This window comes from Eubalaena glacialis, chromosome 19 (genome assembly GCF_028564815.1).
Source record: "Eubalaena glacialis isolate mEubGla1 chromosome 19, mEubGla1.1.hap2.+ XY, whole genome shotgun sequence".
Lineage (NCBI taxonomy): Eukaryota > Metazoa > Chordata > Mammalia > Artiodactyla > Balaenidae > Eubalaena > Eubalaena glacialis.
The window spans coordinates 13,697,521-13,713,048 of NC_083734.1; the positions used below are offsets into that span (position 1 = coordinate 13,697,521).

At 37.7% G+C, this 15,528-nt stretch overlaps 1 protein-coding gene across 2 annotated transcripts in view; it reads left to right on the plus strand.

Moving 5' to 3' along the window:
* METTL16 (methyltransferase 16, RNA N6-adenosine) overlaps positions 1-15,528 on the plus strand; it is a 58,849-nt gene that overhangs the window by 14,398 nt on the left and 28,923 nt on the right. The window contains exons 1-5 of one of the 2 annotated variants that reach the window (XM_061175098.1): positions 4,220-4,291; positions 8,754-8,810; positions 8,987-9,127; positions 10,779-10,894; positions 13,763-13,905. In XM_061175098.1, the coding sequence (XP_061031081.1) occupies positions 9,067-9,127; positions 10,779-10,894; positions 13,763-13,905 (320 nt within the window). In that variant the 5' untranslated portion in view covers positions 4,220-4,291; positions 8,754-8,810; positions 8,987-9,066. Of the gene's footprint in view, positions 1-4,091; positions 4,292-8,753; positions 8,811-8,986; positions 9,128-10,778; positions 10,895-13,762; positions 13,906-15,528 lie in introns of those variants that run through there. The other variant, XM_061175097.1, reaches the window with a different exon arrangement.

Below are 15,528 nucleotides of genomic sequence, written 5' to 3' on the forward strand. Positions count from 1 at the left end.
ATACAGCTCAAATTTATGATATTTCTCCTCAAAAATGGTTCTCTGCCTGAGTTCCCAATTTCAGTGAATGGCACTGTCTATCCTGTTGAACAAGCCAGAACCCTAGGAGATGTGTGTAAACACATCCTCCTTCACCTCACATATCAGTCCATCAACAGATCTTGTCAATTTTCCTTCCTAAATGTCTCTAAATTCCTTTCACTTTTCCCTGTCTTTGCCACTGCCACCTTTGTCCAGCCTCTTAACTCAGATGACAGCAGTAGCTTTCTCATTGGTGTCTCTGCTTCCACTTGGTCCATCCTTATTCCATACCGAACATAAATCCTTAACGTAGATTATAATTATCCTGGTATGATACTTTCACTTTCAGAAGTGTCCCGAATTAATTGATAAAATTGTATGGTTACCCTAATTATAAGGTCCTGTATAATCTGGCCTCTGTCTTCCTCTCCAGCCTCATTTTAAACCATGCATGCTTACCTTGCTGTCTGCATTTTAGACACAGTGGCTGTGTCTCAGTATGCCCCATGAAGTCTCCTGCCTCAGGGTCTTTGTACTTGCTCTTCTCTTTACCTAGGACCCTAGAATACCGTGTTCCCTTCCCCCTGTTCTTTGTTAATTTTTATTTTACTTTCAGTCCTCAGGGAAGCCTTCTCTGACCTTCCTAAGGCAGTTCCACTTATTATGTAGGTTTCCTAGCACCTCGTATCTATCTTTTATAGCATTCATCACAGTGACAATTTTACATATATTCGAATGATTCTTAAATTAATATCTATCTTCTACCAGACTGTCAGCTTCATGAAGGGAGAGATTATGTCTGTATTTGCTTTTACTACAGTATCTCCAGCATTTTGCACAATGCCTGGCATGTAGCTGACATGTAATACCTGTTGAATGAGTAAAGGAATGAACGCCAGCAATCACAACCTGTTAAAAATTCTAGTCCATATAACTCAGTTTTAAAGAAGTATAAAAGTGTTTCACTCTCTTTGAGCAAAGTAGTGCTCAAAGAGAGTGAAACACTTTTATACTTCTTTAAAAGTGTGGAGTAGCCAAGTACCCCAACTTTCTTTATAATTCTGTTATTTACAATAGAGGTTGCCACCTGTCGGCCTGTGAATTGTATAAGGCTTGCAGTTATTTATTGTCCACATATACTTTAAGAATCATAGAAATTTCATATAAAAATATGGGTTGCTGGTTTCATTTGAAAATTTTAGAAATCTAGCAGAACTGGGCCAGCAAACCCACTTGACATTAATTACCTAGAACTGAGTAGTGACCATCCCCTTTGAAATGGTCATTTGTGTCATCTGGCATAGTGCTACCAGAAGTGTGGCCACTGCTCTGCCCGCTCGGCCACAAACCATTTGTTACTGTCCACAGAGGCGAGGACCTTGTGCCGCACATTTAGTTCAGCAGACACGTCTTTGGTTATGACTCTCAGTGTGTTGATTTACGTTCTGGCACAAGTTCTGTATCTTGTCAGGGACTGGCATTTTGAGTAGTACGTTGTAAATATTTGAGTTTGCAATTCCTGAATTTCACAGTTTTATTCAAAATGTCAGTGCAAAATAGCATTCAGAAATTTTAGGTTAACAATTCTGTAAATAGGTACTGCTCTTAGATGATACTGCTCATCGTTTATTTTATAAGGTTTCTAGGTTATTAAGTTTCTTTGATAGAAAAATTCTGAAATTTCACATTTCAGGTTTTAAGGCTTTGAACATAGACATCAGAATTGATTATATTCCTTGTGTGTGTCTAGCAATGAAGCTTAGTAATAGATTTGGCTACCACTATAGAATAAAGAATGTGAACTTGTTTGAATGCTTTAGTGTGGTACTCAGATGTGAACTTCTTTCCATGTGTAAAAATTGACTATCATTGCTGTGTCATTGAAGGAAGTGGAGTTGGCCCATCTTTTCTGAACACTTGACTGATTTCAAAGGAGTAAAATACAATATTCTTGTTAGAATTAAAAATAAAGTTTTTATAGATTTAATATCTTTTTTTATTAAAAAATTTTTTTTTATTTTTTTAATGCTATTCTTGTCTGCTTACATTCTTTTTATGTATGTATGTATGTATGTATGGCTGTGTTGGGTCTTCGTTTCTGTGTGAGGGCTTTCTCTAGTTGTGGCAAGTGGGGGCCTCTCTTCATCGCGGTGCGCGGGCCTCTGACTATCGCGGCCTCTCGTTGCCGAGCACAGGCTCCAGACGCGCAGGCTCAGTAATTGTGGCTCACGGGCCGAGTTGCTCCGTGGCATGTGGGATCTTCCCAGACCAGGGCTCGAACCCGCGTCCCCTGCATTGGCAGGCAGATTCTCAACCACTGCGCCACCAGGGAAGCCCTTAATATCTTTTTATTGCTACATAATTTATCTTGTTGAACCTGAATTTGTACTGCTTTTTATTAAGGAATACAAAGGCAGTGCTAGCCTTTTTTTTTTCTTTTAATGTGAAAATTGATTGAGGCAATTGCTGTGCTATTGAGTGAAGCAGAACTGTATTCATTGTTGCTTGCCTATGGATTAACTCTCTTTTATCAGCCCCCACAAATGACAAAATTAATATATATCTACCTCTGATGACTAGGAATAGACTTAATATCCCTTTAAACAGGCTTAATGTATTTTAATGAGACTTTTTATTGCTAGCATGTATTTATGCAATAAACTTCCATTTCCACTGTTTCATAGAAACTTGTCTTTAAAAGATCACAAATCCCCACCTAAATGTAACGTCAGTCACTTTTGAAGTTATTATCCTGCTGACTTTGTTCCAGCATTTTGTATTTTTGACAGTTGCTGCGCAGTTGCTTCTTCATCTCATTTAATGCTTTTCCTGCCTCTCAAAATAGTTATATTGACACGAGGTTCTTAAAAAGTTAAACGTAAGTATATCATATGATATATTCGTACATATCTACTCAAGAGAAATAACACATCCTCGTGAAGACTTATATGTGAATATTTACAGCAGCATTGTTCATGATAGCCAAAAAGTAGAAACAATCCAAATAGCCATCAAGTGGTGAATGGATAAACAAACCACAAATGTGATTATTAATCCAGTGCATAAACCACAATGTGGTTATCCATACAATGGAGTATAATTTTTTGGCTGTAAAAAGAAATGAAGTACTGACACATGCTACACCATGGATGAACCTCACAAATATTATGCTAAGTGAAAGAATCCAGATGCAGAGATCACATATTATATGATTCATTTGTATGAAATGTTCACAAAAGGCAAATCTATGGAGACAGAAAGTACATTAGTGGTTGCCTAGAGCTGAGGGTGGAAATGAGGAATGACTTGCAGATGGGCACGAGTTTTCTTTTTGGGGGTGATGGAAGTGTTCTAAAATTGGATTGTGGTGATGGTTGCACAACTCTGGGAATATACGAAAAACTGTTGTGTACTTACAGGTGAATTTATAGTATGTAAATTATTCCTCAGGAAACCTGCTAAATATAGTCACATTTAAAAATTTGGTGCTTGTAGTATTTGTTATATTTAAGTATGTTAACCTGTTTTCATTATTAAACATTTTATACTGCTTTCTTTCCACTTTTAAGTATGATTTTCAAAGAATGCTACCATCAAATCATGTTATTTGATAATAGTAAAAATAGCCAGCATTTGTAAAACGGTTACTGTGTCGTAGGCATTATGCTAGTACTTTTCACAGATTATCTCACAGCAACTCTACATATGGGTATTATTATCCCCATTTTACAGCTGAGGAAACGGTCTCATAGAGGCTAAATAACTTGCCCAAAGTCACATAACTAAGTAAGGAGACAATTAGGCAGGAATTGGAACAGAGGTACTCTTGTCCTCTGTGCTTCATGTATGAAGATGCAGTATTTTTGGTGGAAATTTATGCTGTCTTTCACATACTGTGACTGTTAAACACCCATATGTGTATGCCACTGCACTGAATGTGCTACGTAACTATTTATATGTGTGATCTCCTAGGAAACAGGTGGGTGTTCGGTCCTGCCTGGTTGCATTAAAGCTTGTAGGACACAGCGAGTCTTACTAATCAGTTTTACTTCTTTTTCTCCACCCCTCAGTCTTAATTTTAAAGACCCTGAAGCAGTCAGAGCTCTGACTTGTACTCTCCTAAGGGAAGACTTTGGGCTTTCTATTGATATTCCACTGGAGAGACTAATTCCCACAGTTCCCTTGAGACTCAACTATATTCATTGGGTAGAAGATCTGATCGGTCATCAGGACTCTGACAAAAGTACTCTCCGAAGAGGAATTGACATAGGTACATGGTTTTCAATTATTTTTTGGCTAAATATAAGTTTTATAAATTTTGCGAGGTCTTTGCAAATTCTTTGAAAACTTCTGGGTATTTGTTGTGTGAAAGAAGCTGGCTACAGATATCACTGTTCTTATTTGGGATACCTAGGCTTTTCTGCTGTCACTTTCTCTTGAGAAGGGATTGTCAGCACCAAACAGGGAGCAAGGGGGTAAGAGAAGTGCAGAATGAAAGTGAGGCCGTTGTTTTCTTAGCTTTTCAGATTACCACGTTGATGTCTCTGTCTGTTGGGCATTATTTTTACTCTGAATTATTTGGTGTTAGTACAGTAGTCCCTATATTGGGATTTTGTGGTGATGGTCACTTAATAAAAGATCATGTGGGACTGAATACATTTAGGAATCTCTTAGGTGATTATTTATAGAGAGTATTTAATCCAAAATTAAAGGGAAGGAAAAAGACATCGAGTTAAAGGAAGATGTTCTCTTAATTGTAATCTTCTGAAATGGAGAGGACTGTCCTGTGTGATTCATTTGGGGATGTAAGTAGAGAAACAGAAGGAAATGAAGCCATGGTATGTTTTGCGATTATAAATGTATTATATGTTTTGTCATAGCCAATATTTTCATTTGATAGGGTTTGAAATTTGTTAATCTTTTGGCCTTTACTAATCCTTTATAGAAAGAGTGAAGAATTGAGTTAAAAACTGTGGACCCTATTTCTAAACATAGTTAATAGGAAACACAGTTTCTAGATAGTAGTAAATGTTCAGCATTTGTGTGTGTTTTCAGTGCTCATCGTACATGAGCTTTTCAGCAGCATTTATTGACCCCCTCCTTTCTCCTTTATGCACTCGCCTCCATTTTCTTCCACGACACCAGACTCCTCTGGTTTTCCTTTTTCGTTTCTAGTCACTCTTCTCCCCTTTTCAGGCTTACTTTCTTGTATTAAATGTTGAGAATCCCTAAAGCTCAGTCTTTAACCCTTATTCAGCACTCTACCTCTAGGCAATTTCATCCATATCTATGACTTTATTTTCTGCTTCCATGCAGATAACCTACAAATTGTTTATTCCTCCAACTCAGATTACTTTTCTTGAACTCTAGTCCCAAATATATAAGAAACTTGGATATCTCAAAAACACCTCAGACTTTGTGACGTCCAAGACCAAACGCATATTCTTTCTTCCTAATCTTGTCCTTGATATTTACTTCTCTCCATTCTCACTGACAATGTCTATCACCGTTTCCTGTTTTTCTCTCTTAAATATTTCTTAAATCATCTATTTTTCTCCTTCTCAGCTGCCACCATCCCAGTCCAAGTCACCATCATTTCTCCCTGTCTACAGAATAGCTTCTCAACTATTCTGTTCTTGTCCACTCTGTTGCCCCTCCATTCCATTCTCCAGAAAGTATGTATAAACCCATATCTGAGCACATCTTTACCACTTTAATAGCTTCCTATTGCTTCTGTGATAAACACCCAAAACCTTTATTAGGCCTATTAGAATTTTCATTGTCTGATTCCTGCCCTCTAGGTCTCTTTCTAGGTCTCTCTAAGCCTCATCTTTTTTTTTTTTTTAATAAATTTATTTATTTTAATTATTTATTTTTGGCTGCATTGGGTCTTCATTGCTGCGCGTGGGCTTTCTCTAGTTGCGGCGAGCAGGGGCTACTCTTTGTTGCGGTGCGCGGGCTTCTCATTGTGGTGGCTTCTCTTGTTGCAGAACATGGGCTCTAGGTGCGCGGGCTTTAGTAGTTGTGGCACGCAGGCTCAGTAGTTGTGGCGCACAGGCTCTAGAGCTCAGGCTCAGTAGTTGTGGCGCACGGGCTTAGTTGCTCCACGGCTTGTGGATCTTCCTGGACCAGGGCTCGAACCCATGTCCCCTGCATTGGCAGGCGGATTCTTAACCACTGCGCCACCAGGGAAGTCCCTCTAAGCCTCATCTTATATTCTTCTCTTTTTTGTTTTTGGCACTTATTCTAATAAGATGTCATGATTCCAGGCCTTTGTACATGTTGTTCCTTCTGCCTGGAACGTCCCACCTTCACCTCATTAATTCTTATTTGTACTGTAGTTGTCAACTCAAGCCTTATTTTCTCAAGAAAACCTTCTCTGACCTTCCAGCATAAGATAGGTTCCTTCAATATGAGCTTTAGAAAACCATGTTTTTTCCTTCATGGCATTTTTTTTAGTTTTAAACTACACATTCACTTGTCTGATTGATTAATGTCTTTCTCTGCCATTAGATTACAAAGTACAGAGCCTATTACTTTTTTGCTTACTATAATATCCAAAAGCCTAGCAAAGTTTCTGGCACACAGTAGGTGTTCAGTAAATGATTTGTTGAATGTCGATGGATAAATACATCATTCTTTCAACATTCAAAATTCTGAACATCCAATATGAACTAAGCACTATGTAAAAATAATGGGGTTTAACAAAAGTTTTTTTTCTTTTATGTTCATGGCAGAAGATTGGCTGATGGGTTATAAAAAGCTTAAAAAGCTTGAGAGCGTATTTAGTACTAATTTATTTTAATTATGCCCCAAACCCTGTAAAATAACACTTGGGGATATAGGAGGTTAATGGATTTTAGCTCTTCACAAGGGGCACTCTTGCTGAAATCACATTCATTCTAATTAGGGTTTTATATAAATTCTTCCCCCAGACTCCATTAGTTTGCTCTAATTCTATGGTTATACACTTTCCATTTTTATTTATCATTACAAGGATTATTACCCATATAAAAATGTCATTCACGGGGTTCCCTGGTGGCGCAGTGGTTAAGAATCCACCTGCCAATGCAGGGGACACGGGTTCGAGCCCTGGTCCGGGAAGATCCCACATGCCGTGGAGCAACTAAGCCTGTGCGCCACAACTGCTGAGCCTGTGCTCTAGAGCCCGCGAGCCACAACTACTGAGCCCACGTGCTTCAACTCCTGAAGCCCGCGTGCCTAGAGCCCGTGCTCCGCAACAAGAGAAGCCACCACAATGAGAAGCCTGCGCACCGCAATGAAGAGTAGCCCCTGCTCGCTGCAACTAGAGATAGCCCTCATGCAGCAACGAAGACCCAACACAGCCAAAAATAAATAAATAAAAATTTTTAAAAAATGTCATTCACCTTTCAGAGGGGATTAGGATGTTAGAATGCAAGTCTTCTGGTCTTAAGAATTGAGAAACTTGATTTTTTTTGGCGAAGGACAGGTCTTTTACCTGCGTTTATTACCCTCTTGGCACCTGATATTAGGGCAGCTGAGGGAAGGTGTCCTTTTTTCTTTTTCCTTTTAAATGAAATTGAAGTACGAAGAGAGAGGTAGTTGTATGAGAATCAAGGGCCTGGGATCTGGTCTGGATTTTTTTTTCTACAGAGCTGCAAGTGCTACTTAAATTTCCTTAATTTCCTTATTCTGAGTGGCTAGCAGGGGCTAAATAATTGTGAACTCTGAGAGGAGCTTGAGTACCCTTTACCACTCCTTCCTGCACCACCTCCCACATCCCCAAGGAGATGTTTGCCCAGTAGCATCAGGGCCAGGATGCTGTTAGGTAAACATGATAGAAAGTGTAGCAATCACTGTGACTGTCAGAGCTTAAATGTTCTGGCTATCAGTTGTTGTCATGTCTTTTACTGGCCTGTTCTGAGTACTTAATGAGGAAGCAGTAAGATGAGACTGGCTTTCCTCTGGGTTAGGAGTATCTCTGGCCTCCAGCTCTTCCTGCCAAATCCTTAGAAGGCTAGACTGGCACCATGATGTGGTCAGTGGAAAGTGGGCGTGGAATGGCTGGTATGGGCTGACTACTGTGGGCCTCCGAGAAGAACACCAGCTTTTCTTCTCTTGAGTATGCTCTTTGGGATCTTATTGGCCAAGATCAGTTAAAGGTTGTAAAAGCAATTATTTGTGGTTAGTATATACTCAAACATATACTCGTCCAGTCTATGGTTAGAGGTTCTACATGCAAGTTTAGGACCAAACCCTAGTTGTCAGAGAGATTTTTGCCTGGACCATTTGCCTTTGAACGTCTCCCTTGAAACTGTGGTGGGGCAAGCCAATGACTGATGTTTTGGATCTGGATCAAGTGTTTTTCCATGTCTCCACATCTAAGAAATGAATCCTCTCTTTAGTTTTTAGGGTTTTTTTGTTTTGTTTTGTTTAACTTCTGGTTTCCTTCAAGTAACAACTTTCAGATAGATGTGTGGGGAATTGAGTGGTTTAATATTATAAAAATTTTATACCCTATGTATTTTTTTCTGCTTTTGTAGAATGGGATGTATACATTGATCTATTTTAAGATATTACTGTGGTGTTCTAACAAATAACACTGATTTCTTTCAAGAAAATCAAGTTTGTGAGAGATTTAAAATGAAGACTTTTTATAAAGTAAATTAAATTGCTTTGACAATTTTCAGTTAGTCAGTCATGTATTTCTTGATCACCAGCCAATTATGCATACTTCATTTTACATACAGCATACAAAGAAGACAGCACGGTTTCTACCCTCTAGGAAATTTGAATCTAATTATGAGGTAAGACTAACATACATGAAGCCAGTAGCCACAGTATGTGTGTAATCAGTACCAGCTTGTGGTTTAAGCTGTTAAGGCTATAAGAAATTCTAAGAAGTGAAGAATGGTGTTTTTGCTTGTTGGTCTCACCTTCCTCTCAGGTGTGTGCAATGTGTTTTGAATTCTTATTGTACTAGGTACTGGGGCATCCTGCATCTATCCTTTACTTGGAACAACCTTAAATGGCTGGTATTTCCTTGCAACAGAAGTAGATGACATGTGCTTCAACTATGCAAAGAAGAATGTGGAACAGAATAACTTATCTGATCTTATAAAAGGTTAGCTCTGTAGAATAAATACTCCTTTCAAGCTTTGTTTATTAACCTGTCTTTCTAATTTAACACATCTCATTGTCTTCTGCTTTAATATACAAACTTTGGTAATTTAAAACAGTCTGGTACATTGTAATTTGGTTTGCTGCTTTGTTACCAGAATTAACTCAGAAAGAAACAGTAAACACAGTCGATCCTCATAATTTGTGAATTCTGTGTTTGTGAATTTGCCTACTTGCTAAAGTTTGCCTGCTAGGGGCTATTTTTAGCCTCCAGATCAATACTCATGGTACTTTTGTGGTCATTCACAGACACGTGCAAAGTGGCAAAAAAATTGAGTCACCCAGTGTGCATGTTCCCAGCTGAAGTTGGACAAGGCAATGTCCTGCTGTCTTGTTTCAGCTCTCATAGTGTAAACAAGTGTCCTTTTCATGGTCTGTTTAGTATCACTTTTTTTTTTTTTTTGCAGTTTTGTGCTTTTATTGGTGATGTTGCTGTTTATAATGGCCCCTAAACACAGTGCTTAAGTACTGCCTAGCGTTCCTAAGTACAAGAAGGCCGTGATGTGCCTTACAGAGAAAATACATGTGCCAGATAAGTTTCGTTCAGACATGTTATAGTACTGTTGGCCATGAGTTCAATGTTGATGAATCAGTAAGGATATGTATTGATTGGTTGATGAAAATGTTGGGACCAGAGGCTCAAACTTAGCTAATCATGTATTTCTCTTAGGAGCCAGTGGTTCAGTATTCACTAATTCAGGGTTCGTGGTGACTTTATAGAACACAACTACCACTAAAGATGAGAATCAACTGTGTATAAAGTAACCTAGTTACCAAGATTTTTAAAAGGAAGGAAATCCTGCTATTGATTAAACTCTATCGTCTTTTTTATTTCAGTACATGGAACTGTGCTACAAATAGTCAAATCCCCTTAATGCTTAGTTACTTTTTACGTCTGTGCTTATTGTATATATATAAAGGGCTGGGGGTTTTTTTTTGGGTTTTTTTTTGTCATTAAAGAGACTTTATGTCTCTCTTTGGAAGAAATAGGCTTTTCTTACTAGTGTTAAACATATCGTAAGGGGAGATATTAATATATTATTAATGAGTTTTTTAGTTATCCATTCCTGTGTTACAAATTACTCCAAAATCTGGCGGCGTTAAACAATAAACATTTATTAATAATCTCGTGGTTCCTGTGGGTCAGGAGTTTGGGTGTGGCCTAGCTGGTTGGTTCTGGTTCAGAGTCTTTCATGAGGTTGTCGTCTGAAAGACTGGGAGTAGAGATGTGCTTTCAGGATGGCTCATTTACATTGCTTTTGGCAGGAAGTTTTAGTTCATTGCCATGTGGATCTCTCCTCAGGGCTACTTGAGCATCATTACAGCATGTCAGCTGGCCTCTCCTAGAGCAAGTAGTTCAAGAGATAGGGCAAGGAGGAAGCCATATTGCTTTTTATGACCTAGCGTCAGAAGTGATACCCTATCACGCTCATCACATTCTCTTCAATAAAAGCGAGTCACTGAGTGAAGCTACACTCAAGGAGAGGGAAATCAAACTCTGCCTCTTGAAGGGACTAGTATCAAAGAATTTGTGGACATATTTGAAAACTACCACAGTATTAATAGTAGATAACAGTCTCTGTTTTTTCTCCTAGTGGTAAAAGTACCACAGAAGACACTCCTGATGGATGCTCTTAAAGAAGAATCTGAGATAATCTATGACTTTTGCATGTGCAACCCTCCCTTTTTTGCCAATCAGTTGGAAGCCAAGGTAAGATATCTTCTGCTTTAAAGTAGTTGAATATTTAGTTAAGTTTTCCTTGTTTGCAAGATAAGAGCAACTTTTATTTTGGAAGCTGTATCAGTTAGGATGCTTCTGGTATCAAGCACCTGAAAACCCAATTCATATTGACTTAACAAGAAAGTTTATTGGTTTACGTATCTGAGAAATCCAGCAATAGTCTGGACTTCAGGAACAGTTTGATCGAGGAGTTCATGATAGTATCAAGGCTGAGACTCTGTTTTTTCAGGTTCCCCTTGGCTCTTATTGGGCCCTTGGTCGTTTTTGTTCTCAGGCTGGTTTACTTGTGGCAGAGTAATATTTGGGGAGTGGGAGAGGGTGAGAAGAGAGCTCTTTTCTTCCCCAAACCATTTAACATTTGGATTTCTTCTGATTGGACCAACTTAGGTTACAGTCTACCCTACTGCATTGGGCTTATTGGCTTAAGGAGAGGGTCACTGTTTTTACTGCCACCTATCGTTTGATAGCAAACAAATGTCTTATTTAGTCTTTCCAACTTGAAATGAATATATTCATTTCATGAAATAAAATATATTTGCTTATGAATATGGAAAGAGATGCATTGGCTAAAAAAACTAACCTATTAAAAATCAATATATTATTGATTTAACCTAAGTTTTCCTTCATCTAGAGAAGAATTAATATATTTGCTTATGAATATGGAAAGAGACGCATTGGCTTAAAAAACTAACCTATTAAAAATCAATAAAATATTATTGATTTAACCTAAGTTTTCCTTCATCTAGAGAAGAATTAATAGAAAGTGAATAATATTAATCAGAAGGAAACGAGGGGGTGTGTATGCTTAAAACTTTGGGAGAATAAATTGTTTTTAGAATCACTCAGATACTCTAAAGTACCATTTACATACCTCATAACAAAATAAATTCCAGATGGATTAAATTTGGTTGCGGCGGGGGGAAGTGGACAGAAATTTATTAGCAATACCAACATGCTAGATTGGAACATGAAGTGAAGCAGGATTTAAGAAATCTAAATTTTAGCCTTCAGTACAGATAAATTTGAGAACTATAGATAAAATAGCCACATCCTGGAGTACATTTCTTTTAAAAAATGTTGAGATACAGCATATATACATAAAAGTACACATGCCATGCGTGTAAACTGGATTTTCCAAAGTGAATATTCTTATAGAACCAGCATCCAGATGAAGAAATAGACTATAACTAGCACCAGAACTAAATACCTTTTTATAGCAACTTTACTGAAATACAATTTACATGCCATCAATTCACCCACTTAAAGGGTAGAATTTAATTATTTTTAGTATATTCACAGAGTTGTGCAGCCATCACCACAATAAATTTTAGAACATTTTCATCACCCCACCCCCCCCCCCCCACGAAAAAAGAAAAAAACAACCCACACCCATTAGCAATTACTCTCGGTTTCCTTGCAGCCCCCTTAGTCCTAGGCAACCATCAGTCTACTTTCTGTTTCTGTGGAGTTGCCTGTTGCGGACATTTCATAAAAATGGAATCATATAATATGTGGTCTTTTGTGACTGACTTCTTTCACTAAGCATAATATGTTTTCAAGGTTCATCCATATTGTAGCATGTATCAGTACTTCATTTCTTTTTATTGCCGAATAATATTCCATTGTATGGAAATATCACATTTTACTGATCCATTCATCTGTTGATGGACATTTGGGTTTTATTCACGTTTTGGCTATTATGAACAATGCTGCTGTGAGCATTCATGTACAAGTGTTGCGTGAACATGTTTTCATTTCTCTTAGGTGTATACCTAGGAGTGGAATCACTGGGTCATATGGTAACTCTATGTTTAATTGTTTGAGGGACTGCCAGGATGTTATCCAAAATGGCTGCACCATTTTTTATTCCCCTATGAGTAGTGTATGAGAGTTCCAATTTCTCCACATCTTTGTCAACACTTGTTTTTATCTGTCTTCTTGATTATAGCCATCCTAGAGAGTATGAAGTAGCATCTCATCATGGTTTTAATGTGCGTGTCCCTGATGGCTAATGATGTGGAACATCTTTTTGTGTGCTTATTGGCCATTTGTTTATCTTCTTTGGAGAAATGCCTATTCAGATCCTTTGCCCATTTAAATTGGGTTATTTTTCTTTTTATTATTGTTGTAAGAATTCTTTATGTATTCTATATGCAAGTCCCTTATTAGATATATTATTTGCGAACATTTTCTCCCATTCTGTGGGTTGTCTTTTCATTTTCTTGATGGTGTCCCTTGCAGCCTGGAAGTTTTTACTTTTGAGGAAGTCCACTTTATCTATTTTCTCTTCTGTTGCTTATGCTTTTGGTGTCATATCTAGGAAACCATTGCCTAATGCAAGGTCATGAAGATTTACTCCTATGTTTTCTTCTAAGAGTTTTATTGTTTTAGCTTTTTACATTTAAATCTTTGATCTATTTGGGTTATTTTTTTATATGGTGTGAGGTAGGAGTGGATTAAATATTTAAATTTTAAAAGTGACACCATAAAATACTAGAAGAAAACAAAAAAATATTTATATAATCTTTGGGTGGAATATTTTCAGTGTATGATACCAAGAGAGAAAAAAGTGACAGAATTGGCTAGATAAAAAGGTAAAACGTTAATATGTTTAATCACAAAGATGGAAGGTAAAGACCCTGGGAGGGAGTATTTGCATGAATGCCATTGTTTCAAATGCCAAGATTATACGATTTTTAAATCCCAAATCTAGCATGATACCTGGAAACGGAAATTATGTCTAAGCATTCTTGTATAAAACTAGGTTACAGTCAAAGAGCTGGCCTTAAGGTGTAACGGTTTTTCACCAGGGTTTGTTGTTGTTGTTGTGTTGTTCAGGGAGTAAACTCTCGAAACCCTCGAAGACCCCCACCTAGCTCAGTAAATACAGGAGGGATCACAGAGATCATGGCAGAAGGAGGCGAATTAGAGTTTGTTAAAAGGATCATCCATGACAGTTTACAGCTTCAGAAAAGATTAAGGTAAGTTGGTAATAAGAATATTATCCACTATGTAATTCAGAAAGAAACCGTGTCACTGAGAGGAAACAAAATCACTGTGGTCTGAAGAATAAACAGATAAAACCCGAAAAGGTAGAAGGTCCTACAGCCTGCAAAGACCCTCTTTCTGAGGATGCTCTCATGCCTTTAATTGATTTGTGTTTCCTGTAATCATCTACAGTACATGGATAGAAAGAAGGAAAATACCATATGATTGTATTGCTCCCATTAGTATGGTCCTGTGATGGAACAAAACTGATTCAAATACGGCTTTTGATTAGAAAACAGATGGGTTCAGATCTGCCCCATGAACCAGAATAAATTTGTTGCCTAGTCCTTGAAGCAATTTATGTTCTTGGAATCAGTCTCCCAAATGATGACAGATGTGAGGACATTGAGCTGTCAAGAACTTAATGAAGGGAAACTGAGGTCACTAACCAGCTCCAGAGGAGAATTAAGTCTGTTCATTTTTAAAAGCTAATTATTTCGGACAACACACCTGTCATTAAGCAGCATAAGGTACTCAGAAAGAGCTATTTGTCTCGCTTGACTTCTCACCCTGCCAAGTGTTGGTGAAATGATGGATAATGTGGTAGTTCAGACTAAAAGGGCTTTCAACCCTAGGATTTAGCTTTGTGACATAGAGAAGAATTTTTAAAAATTGTGGTAAAATATGCATAACATAAAATTTACCATCTTAACCATTTTTAAAGTGTACAGTTCAGTAGCATTAAGTACATTCATATTGTTGTGCAGCTAACCTCCAGAACTCTTTCTTCTTGTAAAACTAAAACTCTGTACCCATTAAACAACTAGTCCCCATTCCCTCTCTTCCCATAACCCCTGGCAACCACCATTCTTCTTTCCATCTCTATGAATTTGACTATTTGAGGTACCTTATGTAAGTGGAATCATATTTGTCCCTTTATGACTGGCTTCTTTCCCTTAGCGTCAAGTCCTCAGTATTCATCCACGTTATAGCATGTTTCAGAATTTCCTTCCTTTCTAGGGCTGAATAATATTAATATTCCATTGTATGTATATACCTACATTTTGTTTATCCGTTTATCTGTTGATGGACACTTGGGTTACTTCCACGTTTTGGCTATCGTGGATAATGTGGCTAGGAACATGGATGTGCAAATATTTCTTAAGACCCTGCTTCGAATTCTTTTGGGTGAATACGCAGAACTGGAATTGCTAAGTAGGGAAGCCTTTTTTTTTTTTTTTCCCCCTTTTGGATTTATAGGTGTTTAAAGCCGCTTATTTTAGTAGGCCAGTTCCAGAATCAACAAATATCCTGATTTGTTAAATGTGAGTTTATTTAAATATGGAAAGCAACTGGATTCTTGGATGATCTGCCTCAGAAAATTTACACAATATTAAAGCCAAAGGTTAATAAATTTTTGCCTTAAATTGATTTCTTCAAAGAAAAATGGTACAGATGAACCTGTTTGCAAGGCAGAAATAGAGACACAGACATAGAGAACAAATGTATGGACACCAAGGGGGGAAGAGAGGGGTGGGGTGAATTGGGAGATTAGGATCGACACATATACACTAATATGTATAAAATAGATAACTAATGAGAACCTGCTGTATAGC